At 42.3% G+C, this 25,642-nt stretch overlaps 2 protein-coding genes across 2 annotated transcripts; one reads left to right on the top strand and one right to left on the bottom strand.

Moving 5' to 3' along the window:
- Positions 1 to 1,812: 1,812 nt before the first annotated feature.
- Positions 1,813 to 4,391, top strand: LOC131617011 (uncharacterized). Its single transcript, XM_058888403.1, has 3 exons — positions 1,813 to 2,699; positions 3,132 to 3,723; positions 4,320 to 4,391. The coding sequence occupies exons 1-3, from the start codon at positions 1,813 to 1,815 to the stop codon at positions 4,389 to 4,391; spliced, it is 1,551 nt and encodes a 516-aa protein (XP_058744386.1).
- Positions 4,392 to 19,786: 15,395 nt separating this feature from the next.
- LOC131617010 (uncharacterized) lies at positions 19,787 to 20,365 on the bottom strand. Its single transcript, XM_058888402.1, has one exon. It carries the CDS (start codon positions 20,363 to 20,365, stop codon positions 19,787 to 19,789), a length of 579 nt encoding a protein of 192 aa, XP_058744385.1.
- Positions 20,366 to 25,642: the final 5,277 nt, after the last annotated feature.

Raw genomic sequence — 25,642 nt, 5'->3', positions numbered from 1 at the left:
AGTAATAAAATATTTAATCAACATAAATAAAAGCTTCATTACTAAAAATTGACAATATAGGAAAAGTAGTAGTACATATTGGAAAAAGTAAAATTGATACATACATTCTTGTATTGGTCAAAAAGTACAAGTGTGTGTTTCTTCTGCAAGGGCAGGGAGACTCAGAGATTTTAGTAGGTTTATAATGCTATATGGTGGTTAGGCCTTGCCCCCGATGGCGAGAAGCCTTGTATAGTGATGTTTTACGATGGTTTTAGGGGTCCTGCTACGTGAGGTGAGAGACTCTGTAGATGAACAATGTGCTCAAGTATAAGCTTATTATGATCTATCCCTCATCACTTGGGGAGATAGTATTTATAGAGGTCTCTTGGGCCTAGGGTTCGGGTAACGCTGAGTGGCGACAAATGCTCCCTCTTGATCACGAGAAGTTCTTGACCACCTATCCTTTAGGGGACAGAGGATGAATCCCTTTTATTTGACTAACAACGCAACATAATCAGTGATAAAGGCGAGTCTTTATGTTACCACTTGGGTGATACAACTCTTGGGAAAGGACGCCCTAATTTAGGATGCTCACAAATATAAAACTACATTGTCCCTCAAGCACGAGGGCTTTGCTAAGGACAAAGTGTTTTTAAGACCTTTTTTCGTTTACAGGGTGCTCCTCGTCCTAGTGGGTCTCTTGGAAGGAGGCGACCATGCATTAAGAGGCGAGTCCTCGGTCGAAGACGACTACTTGTTAAAGAGCGAGTCCCTCAACTTGAGGCAAATATTTATTAGGGGTAGGCCCTTCAGCTGAAGGCGACGCTCCTTAAATGCATGGACTTCAGAGGGGGATGTCTTATTTCTTCAGATTAGACCTTGAGACGCTTATCACTATTGAAAGCTTGAGTGTTTTAGTGGGAGACAGAGCATGGGTGCAGTTAATTCACCTTAAGATGGTGTTTTTGAGGAAAACTAACTTGTCCTTGTTTCTTACACGCGTCTTCTAGGTGTAGCGATTTTCCCACTTCTCGTGGTAGATACTTCATTGGGTGACAGTATGGATTGTTCCATTGGGTTTCCCTTATATTATTTTGGGCACCCTTTTTCTTCTCCTTTGCCATTTCATTTTTTCCCAAAAGAATGTATCAGGGTGGAAACATATTTTCTTAAGTTTCTCTGCTCCCAATGATCATGGGAAAGAAAACCAAACCTGTTCATATTCAAGATATTTCATCCCTGTATTCTATTGTGGACATGATTGATAAGTTTCGTCACGGTATTATATTTTCCAATATAGGTCATGTTCTGGCCTAGGCCGAGCAGGCCCAGCTCTTCTCACTAGCCGAGCAGGCCCAAGTCATTTGGGCCCATTTACTGGATAACCGTCAAGAGTTATCCACGCACGAAGACCACGCGTCACGCAGCGGAGGATTCGGTCAACCATCTCCGAACCCTACGCTATGCTCATCCGGAACGTGAGTCTCCTGCTGACTCAGCCCTAGCATGGGACGTTCTGGCAGTTCCCTAGCACGTGGGCCTCCAGTTGGATTTGGCCCAATTAGGGAACCTTGGCCCAGCGCTGGGGGCTATAAATACCCTCTTTCACTAGAGGGTCAGGTATTCTATTCTTCACTCTCAACCCTCATTCTCTGATAGCTACTAACTTAAGCATCGGAGAACCTTGCAGGTACCCCCCCATCTTGCTCTCCAAGCCAGATTCCGCTGCCTTGACGATTCTTCTGATCAGGTACGATCAGTGGCGCCGTCTGTGGGAATCTTGCTCCCCCTTCTTTAACAAAGATCAAATCATTACCTTTCACGATCGTCATGGCTAACAACAACAACATCCCAAACCCCGATCCCTTCCTCCTGGAACATCTGATCGAAGATTCCACCCGCGAGGTGACGAATCGTCGTCGGCAAGAAGAACCACAACATGCTCTTGCCGGACAGAGAAGGCCGAGACATGAGACCTCGCAACCTAGGAGGCAGCGGATCCAGAACATCCAGCAGCTGCAGGGCCTCCAACAAGTTCAGAATGTCGAACAAACCCCTCCCGAGGGACATGTTCAGAACGGGGAAGACGAGCAGGCCCGAACCCACAATGGGCCTGAAAATCCCCAAAATGAGAATGAGACCGACGCCAAAGACGGGCACGCTGCTTCCTCATTCACCCACACCTCCGACAGGCAGAGAGCCCGTCATGAAGAAGAGGAGGAACCGCTCAACATCCCCGAGGATACTGACCCCATCACTGTCCGTCTGCTCAAAGAACTGCAAAAGACGAACAACCTCCTCCGACTTCAGGACGACCGTATCCACGAGCTGGAAAGGAAGCGACGGCACCGCTCCCCTCCGCGGAGACATTACCGGTCGCGCTCCTATTCCTCCTCATGCTCACCACCGAGGAGACACCGTCGGCGTTCCCCATCTTCTTCACGCTCTCCACCAAGAAGACATCGCCACCGGAGATCACATTCCCGCTCTCCACCAAGAAAGAGCAGGAAGAACCAGAGACCAGATGTCACTGAAGCAAGAAGCCTCTCCCCCGAGCAGGGTCATGGGGGCCCCTCCAAGGCTGTGCTGAAACCCCGCGAGCGTCCTTCTCCTCGGGACAATCGCGTCAACCCCAACAATGACCAGGGAAGACCCCGGCGAGGCAGACATTCAACTTCACCAAGACCGAGCGACGAAGAGGACTTCCGCAACCCTTTGTCCGAGAACATCCGAAGAGCCCGCCTCCCTCGAGGGATGGAAAAACCCCCGGCGCTGGACCAATACGATGGAACCACTGACCCCGACGACCATATTCGGAGCATCGAAGCGGTCATGGACTACCACGTCGTCAAGGGCTCTATCAAGTGCCGCATCTTCCCGACCACCCTCAGAAAGGGAGCAATGACTTGGTACAGAAACCTCCGTCCCAACTCCATCCATTCTTGGACCGACCTCAAGGAACTCTTCTTGAGCCATTTCACAGCCTCCCGACGACAACCGAAATCGGAGGCCAATCTCGAGGCCGTGATACAAGGGCCCAACGAACCTCTTCGGGATTACCTCGACAGGTTCAACAAGGAAGCCGTCCAAGTACAGACGGAAGACTACATGAAGAGATACCTCTTAGAACGAGGACTTCTCCCCGGCAGTGACTTTAAGAAAGCCATCAAGATTGAGAAGGTCCACTCCATGAACGCCCTTCTTCGCAAAGCTCAAGCTTTCATCGCGTTCGAGGAAGGAGAGGCTGCTGCCATCAAAGCCTCGCGAGGTAATGACGCCGCTCGCAGTTCAAACTATGAGCACTCAGGCTCGAAGCGAGGGCATGAAAAAAGGAAAGACGACAGGTCTCTCGACATCAAAGAGCGCCGAGGGCCATCTGGTCGCTTCAACGACTACACCCCTCTGAACACCTCGCGGGAGAGGATCCTGGCCGAATGCCAAAACACCGACTTCAAGAAATCAAACATCAGGCCCCCGAAGTCGAACCCCGCAAGGCCAGGAACCGACAAGTCAAAGTACTGTAAATACCATAAAAGTCACGGCCATCTGACCGAGGAATGCATCCATCTCAAAGATTCCATTGAAACACTGATCAAGGAGGGTCGCCTTTCGAGATACACAAAGAAAGGGGAACCTTCCCGAAGGGACGACCAAAGAAACTCTGACGAAGGGAACTCGCCGGATAACAGGCCCCTACAAGTAGCACTGTCCGTCACCCGACCAGAGGATTTCATGCCATCGGTCGGGATCCCTACCGCACTCAGCAAATGGGAAAATTTCCCATTCACCATGGTCGTCTCCAACGGCGGGGATCCAGGCTCCCTCACCATCAGTTCAGTGAAGAGAAAGTTCGACGAGTTGCTCAGCGCCAACGCAGACCTCGGTCCTACGCTGCGAAAGTTCCGGGGCAAAGTCAGAACCAATCACCTTCTACCTGGAAGAACTGCCCGGCGGAGCTCCAAACGCCACAATTCCCCTGCTCGTCCGAGCTAGAATGGCGAATTTCGACGTCCGACGGGTCCTGGTCGACGAAGGCAGCTCGGTCGACATCATGTATTCCCACCTCTTCCAGACACTCCAGCTAGACGACTCACACCTCACACCCCATGTGGGTTCGGACCTCCAAGGTTTCAACGGAGCTACCACCAAACCATGGGGTTACGTCGAGCTGATTGTCACCTTCGGAGAAGGGGAAGCCTCCAGGCAATTCAAAACCAGATTCTTGGTGATCGACTGCAAAACCCTGTACAATTGCATTATCGGGCGCCCCACTCTAGCCGAGCTAACCGCCGTACCCTCCACTGTCCACCTAAAGATGAAGTTTTACACGAGGACAGGACGAGTGGCCACCATCAACGCCGATATTGAAGATGCCAGGAGAATCTTCGACGCCTCCGTCAAGGGACTAGAACTGATCGCCCCTCCAACCAGCTCCAACAAAAAGCCAAGAGCCGAAGACAAACATCCTCGAGAAGACCAGCATCAGACAACCAACGTCAGCTCAGTCGACCTTGATGCATGGTTTACAGAAGAAAAACTGAAGATCGGGGAAGAAACGCGATCAAAGGCACCTCATCCCGTCCGACCTATCCCAGACGGGGATTTCGAGCTGGTCCCATTGGGAGACAACCCCGACAAAGCGGTAAAGATCGGCAAGGGCATCCTAGATCTACCAAGGAAGCAGCTCGTGACCTGACTTCGAGCCAATGCAGACTTGTTCTCCTGGAGCGCCGCAGAAATGCCAGGACTCGACCCCGAGGTCGCCTGCCACCACCTCTCTATCGATCCAGCCGCGAAGGCCGTAGTTCAACGTAGGCGTCGGCAGTCCCCCGAGAAAGCGGAGGCTGCCGAGAAAGCTGTAAAAGACCTCCTAGAGGCAAATTTTATTTCCGAGGCCAAGTATTCAACTTGGCTCTCAAACGTTGTACTTGTTAAGAAATCTAATGGAAAATGGAGAATGTGTGTTGATTATACCGATGTTAACTGGGCATGTCCAAAAGACGCCTATCCTTTACCTAACATTGATAGACTGGTCGACAACTCGGCCGGCTATAAACTATTGTCTTTTATGGATGCTTACTCAGGTTACAACCAGATCCCCATGGCGAGGAGCGACAAGCAGTTCACAACGTTTATGACAGAGTCGGGCAACTATTACTACAACGTAATGCCCTTCGGCCTCAAAAACGCTGGGTCCACGTATCAACAGATGATAAACAAAGTGTTCCGAGGAGAGATCGGCGACACCCTCGAGGTATATATGGACGACATGATCGTCAAATCTCGAGAAGACACCGACCACACCTCCCATCTTGAGCGGGTGTTTGAGCGGGCCAGATCCTGCAAGATGCGCTTCAACCCGGAGAAGTGCACCTTTGGCGTCCGAGCAGGCAAATTTATCGGTTTCTATTTGACCGAATGGGGAATAGAGGCCAACCCGGATAAATGCCGAGCATTCTCTGAACTCCCCACTCCTAACAATAAAAAATCCATCCAAGTCTTAAACGGGATGCTCACCGCACTGTCACGTTTCGTCGCGAAATCCGCCCAACACGCACTCCCTTTCTTTAAACTGCTACGAAAAGAAGCAGCCTTCGAATGGTCCGAAGAATGCGAGCAAGCGCTTTCACACCTCAAGCAAGTGCTCTCCAAACCGCCCGTCCTTTCTCGACCCGATGACAACGAGCCTCTGTATCTGTACTTAGCCGTTTCAAACGAAGCAGTCAGCGCGGCTTTGGTCCGAGAAACCGAAGACGGACAAAAACCCATATATTTCACCAGCAAAGCCCTGCAAGGGCCCGAGGTGCGGTACCAACAGATCGAGAAAGTTGCCATGGCCCTAGTGATAGCGGCCAGAAGGCTGCGATACTATTTCCTCGCCCACACCATCTTCGTCCGAACAATCAACCCATCAAGCAACTCCTCAGCCGACCAGATATGGCCGGAAGAATGCTGAGATGGTCCCTCGAGCTATCGGAGTTCGACATACAGTACGAAAGCAGGAAGGCATTAAAAGCTCAGGCCTTAGCGGACTTCGTAGCAGAGATGACCTCGATAGCCGACTCCCCGGTCCCGACCAGGAACAAATGGACCATTTATGTAGATGGCGCCTCAAGCAGTTCGGGAAGCGGGGCAGGAATTATCTTAGAAAACGATGAAGGACTCATCATCGAAGTATCTTTAGTCCTATCCTTCAACACGTCGAACAACCAGGCCGAGTACGAAGCCCTCCTTGCAGGCCTGAGACTTGCCGAGGATGTGGGCGTACGGGAGGTCAAGATCTACACAGACTCCCAACTCGTCGCATCCCACATCAGCGGCGATTACCAAGCCAAGAACGACGTACTCGCCGAGTACCTCGCGCTCGTCAAGGATAAGATGAAAAAATTCGTCAAAGCAGAAGTCGAGCATATCCCCCGAGAACACAACTCGCGTGCCGACATATTATCCAAACTTGCGAGCACAAGAAAGAAAGGAGGAAACAAGTCGGTTATCCAGGAAATCCTACCCAGGCCAAGCATAGGCGAAAATGCGCGAGCTCTACAAATATTCTCTATCGGGGACGACCATTGCTGGATGACCCTAGTATATAACTTCCTCACGAGAGACGAACTTCCCGCTGACGCGAAGGAAGCTTCAGCGATTAAAAGACGAGCCTGTTCGTATACTATCATCGAAAACAAACTATACCGATGAGGCTTCTCCATCCCTCTCCTTAAATGCATCGACGCCTCGCAAGCACTTGAGGTACTCCAAGAGCTTCACGAAGGAATCAACGGCCAACACCTCGGCGGACGATCACTGGCGAGGAAAGCCCTCAGAGCCGGCTACTATTGGCCGACCATGCAGCAAGACGCCAAAGAATACGTCCAGAAGTGCGACAAATGTCAGCGTCATGCCGACATGCACCTGGCTCCCCCGAACGAGCTCAAATCTCTCTCCTCGCCTTGGCCTTTCTCCACCTGGGGAATGGACCTCCTCGGACCTTTCCCGGTCGGGTCTTACCAGAATAAATACCTAGTGGTCGCTGTGGATTACTTCACGAAATGGATAGAAGCTGAAGCGCTCGCCAAAATCACGTCCCAAAACGTACTCCGCTTTTATAAGCGGAACATACTCGCTCGGTTCGGGGTGCCACAGGCGATCATTACCGATAACGGCACCCAGTTCACGGACAGAAAATTCCAGGAGTTCGTAACCAAACTCGGGACGAAACAGCACTTCACTTCAGTCGAACATCCTCAAACGAACGGACAAGCTGAAGCCGCCAACCGGGTCATTCTCCGTGGACTAAAGAGAAGGTTGGGCGAGGTGAAAAAGGCTTGGGTCGAAGAGCTACACAGCGTCCTCTGGGCGTACAGGACGACCCCACATTCGACCACAGACGAAACACCGTTCAAGTTAACCTATGGAACTGAAGCCGTGATCCCCGTGGAGATCCGAGAACCATCTCGTCGGACTGAGTCACCTCTCGAGGAGGAACTCAATGACGAAGCTATGAGAGAAGAGCTCGACATGGTCGAGGAAATCCAAACAGGATCTTCCCTCCGAGAAGCGAAACTGAAACAACAAATAGCCTTACGCCATAGCACTAAAGTCATCAAACGCGGATTCAAAATCGGAGACTTGGTTCTCCGCAGAAACATGAAAGATTCGCGCGAAGGCAAACTAGCCCCGAACTGGGAAGGTCCGTACCGAGTTTACGATAAAACCGAAAACGGTGCATATTACCTCGAAAACCTTCTCGGCGAAAAACTTGCTCGACCTTGGAACGCTGAAAAACTCAGACGCTATTACAGTTAGAAACAACCTAACACTACCCGGCCGCTCGTGGCGAACACGAGGAAAGGCTAGGCAAGGACTCGCGCCATGGTACAAGCGCGTATGTTCCACGACAGCTTCGGTCGGATAACCCCTATCAGGAGGCAAAACCGACTACGCGGCGGGCCTTACACACAAACCCTTCGCGGAAGTACCTGCACGGCAGAACCCCAGCTCGCGATGGGATCGTTTACGCCGCGAGCACCTGGCCCCGACCGCGGCCTCGAGCTCGCTTATAGCGCACACCTGCTCTGCGCACCTGGACCGTTCCCTACACGCCCGGGCTATAAACCTCGGCAGAGCACAAACATAAATATTCGACGATAAAATCAGATAAGCACAAGTAAACATTGGAGCATAAAACGCAGAATAGTATTAAAAACCGACCAAACTGGCCGGAGATATCCAAATATTACAAAAAATTATCCGGGCGTCGCCCAACTAACTACTTTGGCACGCAGGCCACAAAACATTAGCACGCAAGCCACTATCTAAAAGAAACTGGTCAGACGTCGCCATCCTCCTCCTCGACACCGTTGTCCTCACCCTGGGGCTCCTGCTCATCTTCCCAGTCTTCGAACTCCGGATTTGACTCAATCCGTCCGTCCACAACCTTATTGTACGGACCGATGCCCTTCGTCACCAAGCGCGGATTGAGGACTTTCAGCTGATCCACCGCGGCTTTAAATCCAACCCCCAGGGTAGCGACACAGTCGACCTCCAGCTCCCTCACCTTGCCCAGAAGCTGGGAGCGGGTCACCAAGGCTTTCTCGTCTTCATCTTCCTCGGCAGCAGGGAGATGAGACCTCTCTAACTCAGCAATTCGCTCACGGAGCCTTTCTCCCTCGGCCTCCAAAGCCCTGACCTTGTTCCGCTCTTTGTAGAGGTCTTCAACAATGCCGCTCTGAACCTCATACTTATCCTTGTACTGTTCAAACTCGTGCTCTAGCTCATCATATTTGGTCTGCAGAGCATCATAGTCCTTCTGAGGGCAGACCCTTTGGGCATTGAGGGCCAAGGCCAGGGCGGCCACCCTCATCATCCCTTCAAGATCCTCGGACAAGTCCTTATCCCGGGCCGCCCGATCACGCCTGACTATATGCCTCACCTCCTCGCGCTCCAGCAGCACATTTCTCTTCGAGAAGATCCCCCTGTGCAGAGTACATGAGGGCAGCACTATGTCATCCTCGGACGGGTTGTCATTGATAAGGGGGCGAAGTTCGGGGGTCCCCTCGTTCTTTTGTTTTTTCCCGGCCGGAGAACCTCCCGAAGTCGTCCCAACCGACGAAGGGGAGCCACCATCAGGCGCACCCGCAGCAGCCGCCTTGACCTCCTCGACCCGCGATCGCTTCACGGTCAGCTTGACGGGCCCCTTGTTCTTTGCCCTCATCTTCACAATCTTGTCATGCAGGTCGGCCATTTTTCCTGCAAAATAAAGAGTTAGAACCGAAAGGATATTATTCGAACAAGAAATAGTTATCTCACCTAACAAAATTATCGCATCCCCGTAACTCCCACACTCGAGGATGGCTTTTGTGTTGATATGCCGAGGCTCCAGCATAGGACCTCCATCTTCCTCGAATAAGGGATCCCCATTGGGATATGTACATACTGCCGGTCTAAACCCGTCCACGAAAGAAGCGAGCCGCTGATACCCCCCCGTATCGCGCTCATTGAGATCCTCGTCCCGGAAGATGTAATAGTCGGTCCCATGCTCGAAGTGGTCAGGCTGCCACTCCAACGGGAACCGAGCAGCTGGGCCCACTCTCCTCACCCCATCCTCAATATACTCGCGTTCCTCGAACAAATGATTCTCGGCCTCAGAGTGAGCGGCTTAATTATAAAATACCGACTCTTGAAATGCTTGATAGAGTCCTGATAAATGGCGAATAGCTTCTTCTGCTGCTTAAAGGACACCCAACTCTACTTGCCGTCCGGATCGCGCAACCTCTGCAAATGAAACACTCTGAAGAAAAGAGGCAGAGTCGCTTCGACCTCCAGGTACCCACATACAACTTCGAAGGCTCTTAAGAACGCTAAAGCGTTGGGATGAAGCTGAGACGGGCACAAGCGCAACCAACTGAAGATACTCCGTTGCAAATGAGTGAAGGGAAGACGGAGACCAGCCTCCTTAAAGACGAACTCATACATTGCGAAACGGGGACCAGGGAATTGCGAGCAGATCCTCTGATGAGATTTAGGCACAAAGGCGCCCCAAGAAGGCTCCTCGTCCTGGTCAAGGTCCTCGATGACGTTAAAGGCTTCCTTAGGACGCGTCGAGAAGCGCGACGCAATCGTCCTCGGAGCAACGGCCACCCATTCCTCGAGTTTCCTCGGGGAAGTCTCGACGACGGGAACACCCTCGCCCTGCGAGCAACCAACAGCTTCATCCTCGTCTGATATGTCGAAGACGACATCGTCTTTGTTATCGTCGGCCATTTACCTGAAAAGCAGAGGAAACAGTGAATTCGACTGGTCAAATCCACCCTTCCACCGCAAGTCAAGTGAAAGGGCGAGGGAAAGAGACGAGGAAAGAATTCCACCTCCCATCGGATACCGACGAACCAAATTAGAAGCACCCGCAAAGTAAAATCGCCACGTACAGCGATGGACGGCAGGTGCATCTAGCTCTCCGGCAAACTCACACCCTAACTGAGGCATGCAATCTCCTTCGCTCGGCTCATTCAAACTATTCTTTATTAAATCTAAAGCCTGGACGTCTAATTCAACTATTCTTGCCCCGCTCACTCAAATCTCACTCGGCAAACGCATGGGAAAAATAACGATCTCCTAGGACTACTCGGCAAACTCGTGAACCTTGCTCGACACACTCATCAATCCTATCCGCCGCACTCAAAGCTAAAACATAAAACTTAAATAGAAGCAAGGAGAAGGCGAGGAACTTACTTGAAGAAGCGGAGGAAGGATGTGCGAGACGAAGAAGAGAGCTGTGAGCGAGTCTTGGAAGTTTGCAAAATGTTAAGTGACAAATGAATGGTCTTCCCGCTCCTTATATAGGGAAAGGAGGCCAAAGGGTGTCATGATAGCCTAGGCAGCCTAGGAGACGCCATCATTGCCTACATCCCCAAGGCGCCTCCATCCACGAAAAGGCGCCACGTCATGAAGGAACTTTGAAAACCCAAGCGGCGCAGTCTGCATTTATGCCTAAAAACGGCGCTGCAATGATGACAGTCTCCACAAACTGCCACCTGTCAGCTACACTGACACGAAGCAACCAAAACGTATCAAGTGGAAACCAAGGGACAGTCGTCTCCTCGACTGGTCTTCGAGGACGCCACCCGATCACCTTCTGCTCTTATACCCAACAGCAACTTCTCTCCCCGTCGACCTAAGCGCGCGATGAGAGCCCAGTTGACGACCAACATTTGTACTCTTGCTCGGCCAGCCTCTTGGTTAAAGTCATCACTCTCACAAGACTAATGACTTGGGGGGCTCCTGTTCTGGCCTGGGCCGAGCAGGCCCAGCTCTTCTCACTAGCCGAGCAGGCCCAAGTCATTTGGGCCCATTTACTGGATAACCGTCAAGAGTTATCCACGCACGAAGACCACGCGTCACGCAGCGGAGGATTCGGTCAACCATCTCCGAACCCTACGCTATGCTCATCCGGAACGTGAGTCTCCTGCTGACTCAGCCCTAGCATGGGACGTTCTGGCAGTTCCCTAGCACGTGGGCCTCCAGTTGGATTTGGCCCAATTAGGGAACCTTGGCCCAGCGCTGGGGGCTATAAATACCCTCTTTCACTAGAGGGTCAGGTATTCTATTCTTCACTCTCAACCCTCATTCTCTGATAGCTACTAACTTAAGCATTGGAGAACCTTGCAGGTACCCCCCCCATCTTGCGCTCCAAGCCAGATTCCGTTGCCTTGACGATTCTTCTGATCAGGTACGATCAGGTCATGAGAGAGATGTGATTATGAACCCCTGCTCAAAAGAGGAGAGGGCTAATATGGATACTTCCAGCGAGCCGTCTGCTCCCTATTTTTACGTCCACATTCATATTATTCATGAGCTCAGGATTTTGATTCCGTTCACTTCTTTCAAAATGAATTTTCTTACTGCCATTAACGTTGCCCCTTCTCAGATTATCCTGAATGTGTGGGGCATAATCATGGCTTTTTCAGATAGTCTGTTGCAGCCTAGGCGCACCCCTTATTGTCGGAGTATTTCTTTAGGACAAAAATTCTCCTCACTAATGGCTAGGTGATATTGCGCCTTTTGCCTAGAAGATGTCTGCTAAAGCCCTTTGCAAACTCTCTTACGAGGACAGGAAATATTAGTTCGTGTGGGTAAGAGGGCGAGATAGTAGTTCTCTAGTCACTGTGTTGGCAAAGAGGTGAACCCCTTTTCCATTTATCATGGTCTCTGTATCCATGGATTATCGAAAGGGTGGACATGAGTGCTCTTTCTCCCTTTAATCGTGAAATGATTCAGATTTTGAGATGTTTCCGCATATCCGTTGTGCTCAACGACACCCATTTAATTAGTCTCATGATCGGATGTTAGTGTGATATCTACTATCGATTCTTTATTGATTATGCGAGGAGAAAGAAAGAAAGGGTTTTTGGATTTTTTTTATTAATGCGCTCTCCAAGATTTCAAAATCTCGTGCCTACGTATCCTCATATTGCAATGAAGAAATCAGAGTTTTGTAGTTCATGGTATCAAATGTTTATTGGTTGGTTGATTTTAGCGAGAGATACTCAATCACATTCAAACGAAAACATTTCTTGCTACCCCAAAACATGGAGAAATGATCATTTACACCGCATCAAGAATGGCTAACATTATCTGAATTATGTATGTCCTCCTCACATTCGAGCGAAAAATGTTCACTATCAACATGTTTTTAGAACGAAGCTTTGTTTGCATCGTCTTGAGATAAACGAATCGTCTCTCATTTTATGAAAATGGTTTGAAGACGCGCAAAGGAGGGATAAGATAATTTGATGGGTTAAATTTGTTTTTAGAGTGGTGAGTCATTTCTTCTTCACCAAATAGTTCATAATAAAATCCTAAACATCTAAATAAATAAAGAAAATATTTTTGTTATTATTTAATAAAACTTCTAATATTTTTTTACTTATGAAAACAAAGTTTCTTGTTCTTTTATTACCGAAAATTTCGAAAAAATACTGGATTTTTAGAAATTTTCGTGAGTTTTTACCGGAAGTTTAAAAAATATACCAAAAATTTTGAAAAAATTACCGGTATATTTTTTGCAAAAAAAAATTGTACTACTATCGAAAATTTTAAAATTATACCCGAAATTTTGAAAAAATTACCGGTATATTTTTTGCAAAGAAATAAAAAAAAATTGTACTACTATAGGAAATTTCAAAAAAATATCGGATTTCTAGAAATTTTCGTGAGTTTTTACCGAAAATTTCAAAGATATACCAGAAATTTTGAAAAAATTATCGGATTTTTCGAAATTTCTGGTATATTTTTTGCAAAAAGAAATAAAAAAAATTTGTACTACCGAAAATTTGAAATTTTCGGTAGTACAAATTTTTTATTTTACAAAAAATATACCCGAAATTTCATGCTTCATCCCCACTAACCTATTCAAGAGTAATTTTGGAATAAACAAACATGATGTGGCATGTATAAAAACTAATCCAGGATGGAACGGATCTACCCATATCCGAAGGCCCCTCTTACACAAGACCGAGTTTGCAAACAATTCCTAATCCTAAATCTTTTCCGCTTCTTTTGTCCCCAAAACACGAACTCTCACTTCTCTCTTCAATCGACCGCCCTTTCCCTTGTTCTTTAGAACTCAAACAAACCAACATGAAACTTTCATCGATTTCATGTCCAAAGCATGGATCTCCAGTTGATTTCGATCAAACAAAATAAAAATCCCATTCCTAACCTCAAATTTCAAATTGAAACCTCAAAATGGAACTAAAAAGAACCCTTCTAATCTATGGCCGTAGCATGAAAATGCAAGCAACAACAAGGTTTCGCACGAAACATTCTCGGTTCCAATCAAAAATCCGATCTCCATTACAAATCAAGTGAATTCAAGTATTCACGATCATATTAGGATCATCCCTGACTACTCATTTTGCTATCCTTAATTTGCGTAAAATTTTTTGTTATGAGAATGAGGGTAGAATGGGGATTGAATGATTTTATTTGTAGTGCAAAAAGGATAAGCTTTCTAGAAGTTTAGGTGGTCCCAAAATTGTGACATTACCTTGTGAATGCAAAAGAGTCCTTTTTTCCCTTCAATTTTGTATTGATGTCTTGAAAATATTTGAATGGTTTTCTTTGTGACTTGTTGAAGAAGATCCATGCCTTTTTCTAATTTTCCAATGCTTGCATTGGTTCTTGAATACTCTTATTGATGCTTTTGAATTCTTCCTTGATGTGTGCCTTGGACAAAAATTTAATGTTCACGTGAGCTCTTGGTGTCATGGTTTTGAATTTTTGATATTCATATGATCTTTTCATTTTGTAGGTTGTGTGTATACTTGCATTTCAAGAAAGGCACCAAAGTGGGAAATGAGAGCATTTGAAGCAAGGCCAGGAAAAGAGAATAATTCTCCTTGGCTTGTAATTCATTAGGATTAGAAATTCCTCTTTGTAACTTGTGATTTTTGTATAAATTGTACCACCTTGCTTGGTTTGTAGAAACTGTGTCATTTGTGTTAGTACCACAGTTTTAGTATTGACACAATTTTGCTAAAGCATGATTTACTGCAAATATGTTATGGAAGACGTTCTAACATGTTGCTCAGGAAAAAATGTCCTGACAGATCTTGTGACATGTTATACCAGAACACTAGCACATGTTGTTTTTAACTCTTGACATATTTGATTTGATTATGTGATATTTCTTTTGGACTCAGTATATTTCGCAGATCAAGAAGATTTAATCTGGAACAAGTTTTGTATCTCCAGTTGTATACAAGTTACCAAAATTGAATGTTAAGACAATTTAGGAAACTTGATATTTGTGTTCCAAGATTTAAGGAGATTTATGTGCATCAATCAGCTTATAGATCAAGAAATATTTGGATGCAGATTTTGAAGCCTATGGACTGCTGAGGTGTATCTAAGGAGAAGATTTGACCTAATGTAATTTGAAATTTTCATAAATATACGAGAACAACAAGAGGGATTTACAATGTGGAAATTATAGGAGGGTTAAACTTATAATACTTACCATGAAGTTATTAAGAATCAATTTGGTTTTAAATCTGGGAGGTCGATCATGGAAGCGATTTATCTACTACGACATGTAATTGAGCAATAAAATTGCATGGTTTATGCCTAAGTAAATGTAAGAAGAAATAAATGGAATGTAAGTTTAAAAAAAAAAGGAAAAATGTTTCTAACTTTGAGGTGAATGTTGAAGACCATATCATCCCACAGGTCACGCGGTATAAATATCAAGGGTCTGTAATACAAAGACATGGAGAAATAGAAGGGAATATAAACCATCAAGTTCATGATGAGTGGCTGAAATGGAGGAGGGCCTTAGGAGAGTTTTATGTGACATAAAAATACCGCACAAGCTGAAGAGAAAATTTTATCTAACAATCGTAAGACATGCGATGTAAGTGTAGCATATAAGAGGAAAGTGTGTTAGATGCGTGGCAAGACTATACAAAATAAAATTAGAAAGGATAAAATTAGAAAGAAAAATGGTGAAAATATATTTAAGTGATTTGGACTTGTAGAGAGAAAACTAGTAAATTTTGTTGCAAGGAGAGTAAATTAGATAAAGATGAGTCAAATAACTAGGCGCAAGGGAAAACATAGAAAATCAATTTTTTTTCCAAGCTTTGTGAGGCGCGGACATTAACGGGGCAAAAATCTTTGAGAATTTCTCTATACATCCAATACCTTTCTAGGGACCTCTGGCAAAATTCCTTTTTTGTCTCCAGAATTCGGAGATGCATCTCCGAACGTACCAAATTCATACTACCTCCGTTCCTTTTTATAAGAGACAAGTCATTTTTTAGGTTCATTGAATAACTAATGTATTTGGTCTCTTTATAGACTAGATACATTGATTATTCAATGAATCTAAAAAGTGAATTTTCTCTTATAAAAAGGAACGGAGGTAGTAATTTTTTAGTTTCTTCGGAAATGCATTTTTGAAATAACTTAATTTTTCGTGTTGGGATTTTTCGGAGATGCATTTCCGAAATAACTCAACGTTTATAAACAAAATTAAAATCATGGTGAATCAATTTTATTAATAGTATAATTAATTGTATTAGTTAAAATATACACCATTATAATCAATATATAATAATAATAATATCAATCTATTAAATATTTAAATCAACACAATATTTTATATAAAATTAATTTTAAAAAAAGCCATTATAAATTAAAAATTATAATGCTAATAAGAGGATACTTTGAACATGATAATTTCATTAATTATAATTTATAACGTTGTAATCATTTTAAAAATAATTATTTTTATAATTTAAAAAAAATTGTGACAAATAAATCATTACAAAATTAAAATTTTATTTAATCTCTTTATTCCTTATTTATAACAATTTGTATTTTAGTTATTATTTATTAATAATAATCCACTTTAATTATATTATAAATAAATATCTTTTTAAAATATAATCAAAAGAAATTTGTATGTATATCCAAATTAACTAATATCCCAAGTTTCTTTTGAATGCGTTCGGAATCGGAACAGAAAAATTCTCAAAATCTTTTTGCCATTTTTAGACTTTAGGTTTGTAAGGCCCGTGAGCGGGGCACATCAATGTTTCCGGTCCACCCCTCTATTATGTGTGCACCACCCTGTTTTTTATTTTGCAGGATTTTACTTACGATACAAGACATACCGTTTACCATCTACTAAAGTGTGAATATTAATGATAAATTGTAGCATCACTTGCGATAAAAAACGATGTATTCTTAGTAAATTTTAGTAGCCCAACACCAAATGACCAAAATGATGTTCCAATATACCTACAATTTCCTTAGAGCCATCAAAATTTTCGAACCTTTAGCAATCTGCTGTAGCCTTGACAAAAAGAATAGAATTACTGACATTCACATTTCAATTTATCTTTTGATAATAACCATTCCTAAAATTGTAAGTATTGGACCACATATAACATTTCACATCCAAATAAGAAAAGAGATACATGTACACAAAAAACAGCAAAGAAGAAAGTTTGTCATAGAAACTACTAAATCAGAACCTAGAATCTAACCAAATACTCATGAGACATACAGGACAATGTTTGAAGACCAAGTTTGTTAAGATGAAATGCAATAAATATAGCTGGCTTTATCACAGGATTCAGTTACTTACAACACAAGCAATGCGCTCTAATTAGTTGTTTGCTGCAATTAGTTAACCAATCATAGAAGTTAGTGACAGTCTAGCTTCACTCTTGTAACATGAGCCTTGAGCTCTTATCATTCTTCATCTTCAACGATGATGAGAAATCAACCGCAACCAGTGCAAGTTCCAGTGATTCACATTCTCACATGTCCTTCACATAATATGCTCTATGTTCATCTCAGCGAAAATCCGGCTCCATTGATCAATCTTCCTCTTGATGGCAAGGACTACCATTCTTAGCGACTTTAGAGAAGCTAGAGCTTGTATCTTTGAAGTCGACATTCGTTTGAACCGCACCTCCATGCAGAAATAAACAGAGGGGCTACTGCTTGTATCTTTGAAGTAGACATTCGTTTGAACCGCGCCTCAATGCAAAAACAAACAGGGGCTACTGCTTGTATCTTTGAAAGTAGACATTCGTTTGAACTGCGCCTCCGTGCAGAAACAAAAGAGATGCTCCATCAACAAAATTGTTTTGGCATATCCCTTTAATCACCACATTCAACTTTTCCTCAATTTCAATAAAGAATTGAAATGAAAGACTTGTTTTATAAGGAATGTAGTCATCTTCCAGGTAGCATTCGCATCTAATTTTCCAATTGAAATTATTTTCATTAGATAACGACGGAGGAAGAATGAGGCAGAAAATGAAACCAGATATGTAGGATTGTGGAGAAAGTGAAAGTGAACATAGTTATCGATGCTTTAGCTGACCAATAGTGAAACTAGTCTGGAAATCTACTTCCAGGAACTAACAAATGGTAATTGATGATAAGACGACATCACCTCCTATTTGAACAAGTAACAAGGTCTACTCTCATTCCCTTCTATTTTTGCTGATACATACTGCCTCCTTTAGTCTGACTTGGGCATCTAACATAATAACATTTCAGGAGCATTCATTCAATTTCACACAATTTTTGAAGGAAATGAATATCTTGTACTCTCGTAATAGCTCTCATCAATAACAGGAGAGAAGACGGTCTCCAAGGACGTGCAGTTGGTCACATCCAACACTTCGATGGATGGTACTGGTAGAGACTGAATATGCTCATCCATTTGCATGACAGCTGAGGTCCATTCTCTTTAAATAAATTTGATCCTGTAACAAACCAAAGAAACTTTGATCACATATTATACAATGTAGTAATATTAGTTTCATACAACTGAAGCCACATACCTGCACTCAGTCCCATAATCTTTGAACACGGCTGTGGCCTGTAAAGCTCAACAAGTTTCTCAGGAGAAAAAGATGATGGTAGAGACTTCAATGAATATGCACTCCAATGGAGTCACTTATGATTTTCCAAAACATATCAAGGAAATGTCATGCCAACAATAGAAACTCTGATACCACCAGGATGCTGTTGGCCTCCAAATTTAGTAATTACTGCATTCAACCAAAACCAAATTAAAAATAGAAATACTAATTGCAAGCTTAAGAGAATAAAATAACTTATTACTAGGCTTGTTCTACAATAACTACTGTTAGAAACAGGTGGGCTGACAGCAGCTAAAGTTGCTTCTGAATGCCATACAGATGATGATCGGATAAGCTGATCGGAGTATTCTGTTACGGCAAAGCTTTGATTCTGATGCGGTGGATGGAGCTAACCTGCAAGGTTAGCACTCCAACGCTCAAGTTAGTGTATGAAATCAATAGTGGAATTTCAAATGGGGAAGAAGTTACCTGAAAATGGCACGCTTTGCTTTCTTTATAAAGGGGTTTGTTTGTGACTGAAATGTGAAGGGAAGGAGAGAAATGCAGACGCCCGTAGGATGGATCTGATGGACCTGATTGCTTCCTCCAAGGGAGTCACGAGTAACAAATTAATCTATACTTACCATGTTTTGCTTCTCCTGGGTTTTGGGCATTGCTCCTTACCAGGCCTTGGGGACCGGCCCAGAACACTTTCCATTATCCAACCAACCAAACATCTGCTGTTATTCAAAACAAAGCCTTTACTGTTATTTTAACATTAAATTGAATCTTTTATCGGTCTTGCCTAATAGACTAGTGGTTATAAAACTGGACAACATAAACATCTGTTGTTATTGAGTATAACTGGATGATTGCAAGGACATAAGCATAGTTCTAAATATTGACAAACAAAATCACTTTAAACATCCGAGGTGTAACACATATTGACACAAAGAATAAGGAAAAGTTAGACAAAAAACAGGTATGCACACAAAGACAGAGCTGTTTTTATGTAGAACCTTGAGTAACAAGAATTGTAATAAAGTAAAACATGAACAACAATTGCCCTTTTTAAATTGTCATTCAGCCTTTCCCACAACCTTAAAATAAAAAGTTCAAAGTTCAACAACAGCCTAATTTGAAACAAGAAACCAAGTCCTAAATCACAAATTTTTCATTTAAAAAGTCATATTAAATGTGGATCATGAAACACCCAAGTTTTTCAAATAACATACAACCAAAAGCTATACATTTTTCAAATAAGTTTTATGTAGAAGCATAGTTCTAAGTATTCACAAACAAAATAACCTATAACCTTAAACATCGGCAGTATTGACAGAAAGAATAAGAAAAAGATAGACAAAACAACAGGTTTGCACACAAAGACAGTGTGACAAACAAGTAGTATCAATGTATGGGAATTAAACATCGGCGCGGCAGAGAGGACAGGTTTTTCGAATGTTAATCCATTTCTGAATGCAGTGAGTATGAAAAACATGAGAGCAGCGCAACCGAATTGGTGTGGAAGAAGCATTAGACAAGTCAAGAAGACAAATGGAACAGATGGATTCTGCATCTCCTGTTGATGTTGTAACATGTTCTTGAACATCCATCACCACAGCAGCAGAAGCCCTAGTAGTACCATTGTCGTGGTGGTGGGGATGAGCATGATTAAATGACCGTGTTGTTGGATGAATCCTTGATCTTCTTGGAATGTTGTTGGCCAAATGAGAATGATAGAGAAGAGTTTCATCAACCACAGAGAAGGTTGGTGTTGATGAAACGCTGTTGTTGCGGTTGTGAGACATTAATCTTGTTGGAAGATTGTTGTGGTGGTGAGACGAAGAAGAAGGTGGTGTTGTTGGGTGATGGTAGTGAGACATGGTACGAGAATCAAAGAGAACAAACACAGGTAACATGTTGTTGTTGTGGGTACGAGGAAGTTGTTGTTCTAAATCAAAAAGAGCAACATCGTCAACAACTGAAAGCGGTATCAACATTCTTGCTACTGCACAAATGATCGTATAGAGAATTTTTGAGAGAGTGTGAAGCAAGATAGAATAAATGTAAGAGTGATAGCGCGAATCGTTATTTATAGAGGTTATTTTTGTTACCGTTGTGTGGAACTAAACAAACCCTAAAATATTTTAAGAATTTGTGTCATTAATGGAAAGGATTCTTAAGATTTGTCATTAATGAAGCAAATAAAATAAGGATGTCTTGTGCCAAAAGTTTCATTCTCATCTTCAAGTAATTATCTCGCACCCCTAAAATTAAACATTACCCCCTAATTTTATACAAATACTTATTTTGTTCTTCAAGTAAAAAAATTATATTTTTTAGTTTTTTTTACATTTTATATCAATAGAAAATTTTAATTTTGAGAAAATCTATAATTTTATATCGGATTTTCTAATATTCAATGTAAAATCAAATTTTAGAATATTTTTTAGTGCAATGTTGAATTTTTGAAAGAATCAGTTGTATTTCAATCTCATTTTTGGGCCTCATCTTTATCTGTTGGCCCAAATAAAAAGTGAAATAGTAGGAGAGCTATATTTGGCCCTTCTAAAAATTAAACATGACACCCCTACACTTTGGATAAAATTATTAAAAAAAAAAAATACTCTTTTAACAAAAAAAAAGTGAAATTGTAAAAGTAAAATCAAATATGTAGATTTATCAAAAATTTCAAATAACTAGCCATATTCTAATTTTTTTTGTCATAAGGTACACCCAAGTGAGCCATGTGTGGTCATCAATAAAGATGATAAACCATCTTGATCCAGTAACATTGTTGATCTGTGATGGTCCCCATACATCCCTATAAATAAGAAATGGTTGGAAGGGTTTATAGAGTTGCGGTGGATGAATGATGCGTGTATGTTTTGACAATTGGCAAATTTCACACTAAAATTTCTTATGACTTTTATTGAATAATTTGGGAAACATTTTTCAAGTATATAAAATTTGGATGACCTAGTCTATAATGCGACAATATTGCAAAATTTTCACTACCCATAGGAACAGTTGCACAAGAGTTGGCAATGAATTCTATTTTAGACGCATTAACTTGAAGGATATCAAGTCCAAATCATTCTTTAGTATTGCGAATCGTCCTTCTCAACTCCAAATATTGAAATTCACACAGGTTAGGAAAGAACTTAGTGACACACTTTAAATCTTTTGTAACACAAAGAACTGGATTTAGGATAATATTTTGTGAGATAATGAAAAAAAACTTTACCCATGACCTTAGAAAGAACATAAATGAATATTCAAATTGAAAATTATTAGCACCGTCATAGTCCTCCCTAGCAATCCTACCCCATAAATTACCATGACTAAACATTTTTGGGATAGTACTATGTCTTGACGTGGGCAATTGGAAACTGACTAGTCAAAAAGTACATGTGTGTTTGGTATTCCCACAAGGGTGAGGATACTTAGAGGCCTTATTAGGTGTATAATAATTTAGGATGGTTAGGGCTTAACCGTGACAACGAGAAGCCCTGTATGGTGGTGTTACAGTGGTTTTAGAGGGCCTGCTCACATGAGGTGAAAGGCTCTATATATTAGCATGATGATTATGTATGAGTAAGTAAGTTATAATATGTCCTACCCTTAGGGAGTAATCACCCCCTTAATTAGGGAATATTGGTGGCTACCTACCTTTTAGGGAATCGTGGTATGATCCTTTCTTATATTCTCCTATGACTAATGTGAGGATAACAATACTATACACGTCATAGTCTCAAGGGTGAGCCCCATGTTCAATGAAGGTGTCTCCTGATCAATGTCACGCTAGGTGAGGACCTTGACGTCTCCCTTATTTAGGACTCTCATAAGTATAACACTACGTAGTCCCTCAAGCACGAGGGCTTGCAAAGGGAAAAATGTTTCAAGGCTTTTTCCTAGTTTTTTCCCGGAGTCGAGGGCGAGCCCTTCGATAAGAGACATGTCCAATATTTCAAAATGTAACCCCTTTATATGGGAGGCGAGTCCTCATCTTGGGGCGAGTCCCTCGGCTGAAGGAGAGTTTTTAATGTAAGGTGAGTCCCTTAGCTGAAATCAACCTATTTAACGTGAGACGAGTCCCTCGACTTGGGGTGATTATCTCCTTTTATTTGCATAGGCCCCTTAATTGGGGGTGAGTCACCTCCCTTTTCCAGATGTCTCCTTATTAACTAATGTGTCAGCTGGAAATATCAGTCAATCATTCAATTGGTCACACTTACTTCCAATTAATATAAGTAATGACGTCCTGTCTTTCAAGACCTTAAACAGTAATGCCACGTGTCAGAAGCGTGTTGAGTTTTTCAAAATTATAGGGTAGCCTGAAAGTTTCCTTGTGGTTTTACTTCCATTATAAAAATTTCTACTTTTATTTCTTTTTTCTATTTTTCTCCCACGACTTATGCAAACTTCTTCGGACTGCATAACTTCTCTACACCCCCGATTCTTCGTTAACAACCTTTTCGATCTATAAGTTTCCTTTTCTCTCTCCCCTTTTTTTGAAGTGAGTAGGGATTTTTCATACCCTAATTTTTACCCCTATATTCCCATCTCGTTTATATATTTGCATTATATCAAGATCACATGCTTGGGCACCTCATAACACTCTCTCATCTTTGAGATCACGTATGCAGGGATAACTACTAATCAAAATACAAAAATATGTCTTATTTTCCTTTGTTTATTTTGCGAGTACAAGTGTGAACATAGTGGATCAAACAAGTTCCCTCAACTAGGGTTTTCATCTGATCAAAGTCAAGAGTGTGGTCAACATTGATTCTCAAGGCTTATTCATCATGGATTAACCTATAACCACCAAGGGTTGGCCTAGCGGTGGAGGCTTGGGTCTTGAGAGTGTGCTCCTCTCAAGGTCCTGAGTTCGAATCCTGCTAGGTGCTATCAATCCTTGTGTGGGCCAGTCCATACAGAACTTTGTTCTGGCTTTAAACGGGGCCCCCGCTAGTGGACGGTAGGATTGGTCCCTCTTGGATTAGTCGGTCGCAAGGCCGGATACCAAGATTTCCAACAAAAAAAAAATATGGATTAACCTATAATCTTAGTTCATATCATCTTCAAGCACCATTCAATCTCAATTGATCAAAAAGTGTACAAAGATTTGATTGCTTGTTCCTCAGGAAAGTAAAGGTTCATGTGTTTATTTTCATGCCTTCATCATTAAGCAAACTAAAGCTTTGACTATATTCAATCAAAGTACAATAAATATTTCATCATGATAAGATCATATGGTCATCAATGTGGTTGGAATTGCAAGAAAAGTTCAAAAGATTCAAGTTTGATCAAGGAGTTTGACCTAAAAGTTAACATTTTCAAGCCTATGTTCAAAGTATCACAACTTGCTCATGGTTCAATAATTTTGAGTGCTTATTTTTTAAAATTACTCTCTTTGGCATCCTTAACAACTCCTATTCACAATTCAAGAGCTAATTATGCTTGGAGAATCATCAAAGATGGAGAAACATTATAAGTCATTTTGTGAATTCAAGTGAATTTTGCCCAACTTTCCAAGATCATGACTCCTTCAATGTTTAACATTTTTTATTGCTTCTTTTTGCAAAATGTTATTCATTATTTCCTCCACAAGTTTGCTTCGAGGATCAAAGGCTAAAAGTGCTTGGAAGGCCATGAAAGATTTGAGAACATTATATGTCATTTTGAGGCATTTTTGTACTTAGAAAAATTCCGCGTTTTAAGCATTGCTTTTGTACCAACTTTCAGATGCCATAACTTTTTCCACAAGCATCCAAATGCAACCTTTCTTGTCACATTGTACTCTTTATAATGATGTGAGATAATTGCAAAAAGAATGGGATCATAAAGCTTCTTGTACAAGTTGGCACGTGAGCTAGAACATGGTCATTTGAATCTGATTTTGCACTTTAGTCAGAATTTTTTTATCAACTTATTCCACTTATTTGGCCAAATTAGTACGTGTTTTGGATTCAAACATGATTAATGATGTATTATGAAGCGATTCGACTCATCAAACGCAAGGTTTGGCTGAGTTTTAAGGGCAAGCAAAGTCACACTTTCCATGATTCTTGGTTCACACGAATTGGAGCATTTTGCATCATTCTCACACGCTTGAGCATTGCATCAATTTCCCTATAAATAACACAATCTACTCCCTTTATTTGCAAGCTTTGATAGCCTCCCAAACCTTTACCAGAACTTCAAATTTCTTCCAATTTTGCAGAAATCGTTTTTCACTTCAAAGCTCATCCAGCTACATTCTCTTGATTCCTTTAGCTTCATCGGCCCTTTCTGAAACTATTGCAACCATTTCCAAGTTCTAAGACACTTTGAAGCTTACTAACCAAGTGAACCTGTCATCACTTCCGATCACCACTTCGAAGAGGTAGTTCCAAGCATCTATATCACTCATTTGAGAAACTACAATTTATACCTTGAAGCACTAAACGTTTCCCCTAAATCAACTCTCATTTATCTTTGATGTTCATCATTTAATTTCACTTTTAGTTTTATGAAATTTTATCCTATTTTCTAAAATTGGCTTTACTGAGTTTGGATAAATTCCATTGGAGACCATGGTTGAATTCATCTCAATGAAACGATCATAATGGTGTTAGTCTCATGTTTTGAGGTAACAAAACACCAAGCTTCAGTGAGAGATCACTGGAGAAGATGATCAGAGAGGCTAAATTGTTGATCTGAGTTTGTTAAATGCTCTGGCCAATCAAAGAGCACCACTTGAAATGTTTTCGTTGGCCGCCTTTTTCCATATCTTATGTGTTTTTTTCAATTAAATTCCACCATGTACGGTCACTTCTAAACCCTTATATCTTCCAGATCAGACTAATGAAGGTGGATCCAACGCGCCTTGTTTTTTGGAATTTTATTTTAGTTATTTTAATTTAATTTAATTTGATTTCTTGTCTAAAGTTCATATAAAATCCATTTCAACTCCAAAATATGTTAGAACAAGATTTGGTTCTGCACTTTATCTCTAAGTTTTGATGATAACAACATATATATTTTATATGTAAACAATTTTGTTTCTAATGTTTTCTTGAGTGTGCAAATCAGAAGCTCTGTACGATTTAGGATTGTTGTCTAAAGAGTCATAAGAAATGTTCTCGTCAGAAAGACTGCTCTACTTCACTTCTGAAGAAACATCAATAGTTCTCTAGAATGCTGAATGTTAATCAGAATGGGATCTCCAGTGTACTTTTCAATTAGTTGTTGCTTCAGAAGTCTGAAGTATCTCTAGAAGAAATAGGTCT

This window comes from Vicia villosa, linkage group LG7, assembly GCF_029867415.1.
Source record: "Vicia villosa cultivar HV-30 ecotype Madison, WI linkage group LG7, Vvil1.0, whole genome shotgun sequence".
NCBI classification, from domain to species: Eukaryota; Viridiplantae; Streptophyta; class Magnoliopsida; order Fabales; family Fabaceae; genus Vicia; species Vicia villosa.
The sequence above is the reverse complement of the archived record's forward strand: the minus strand, read 5'-3'. Positions and strand labels throughout refer to the sequence as shown.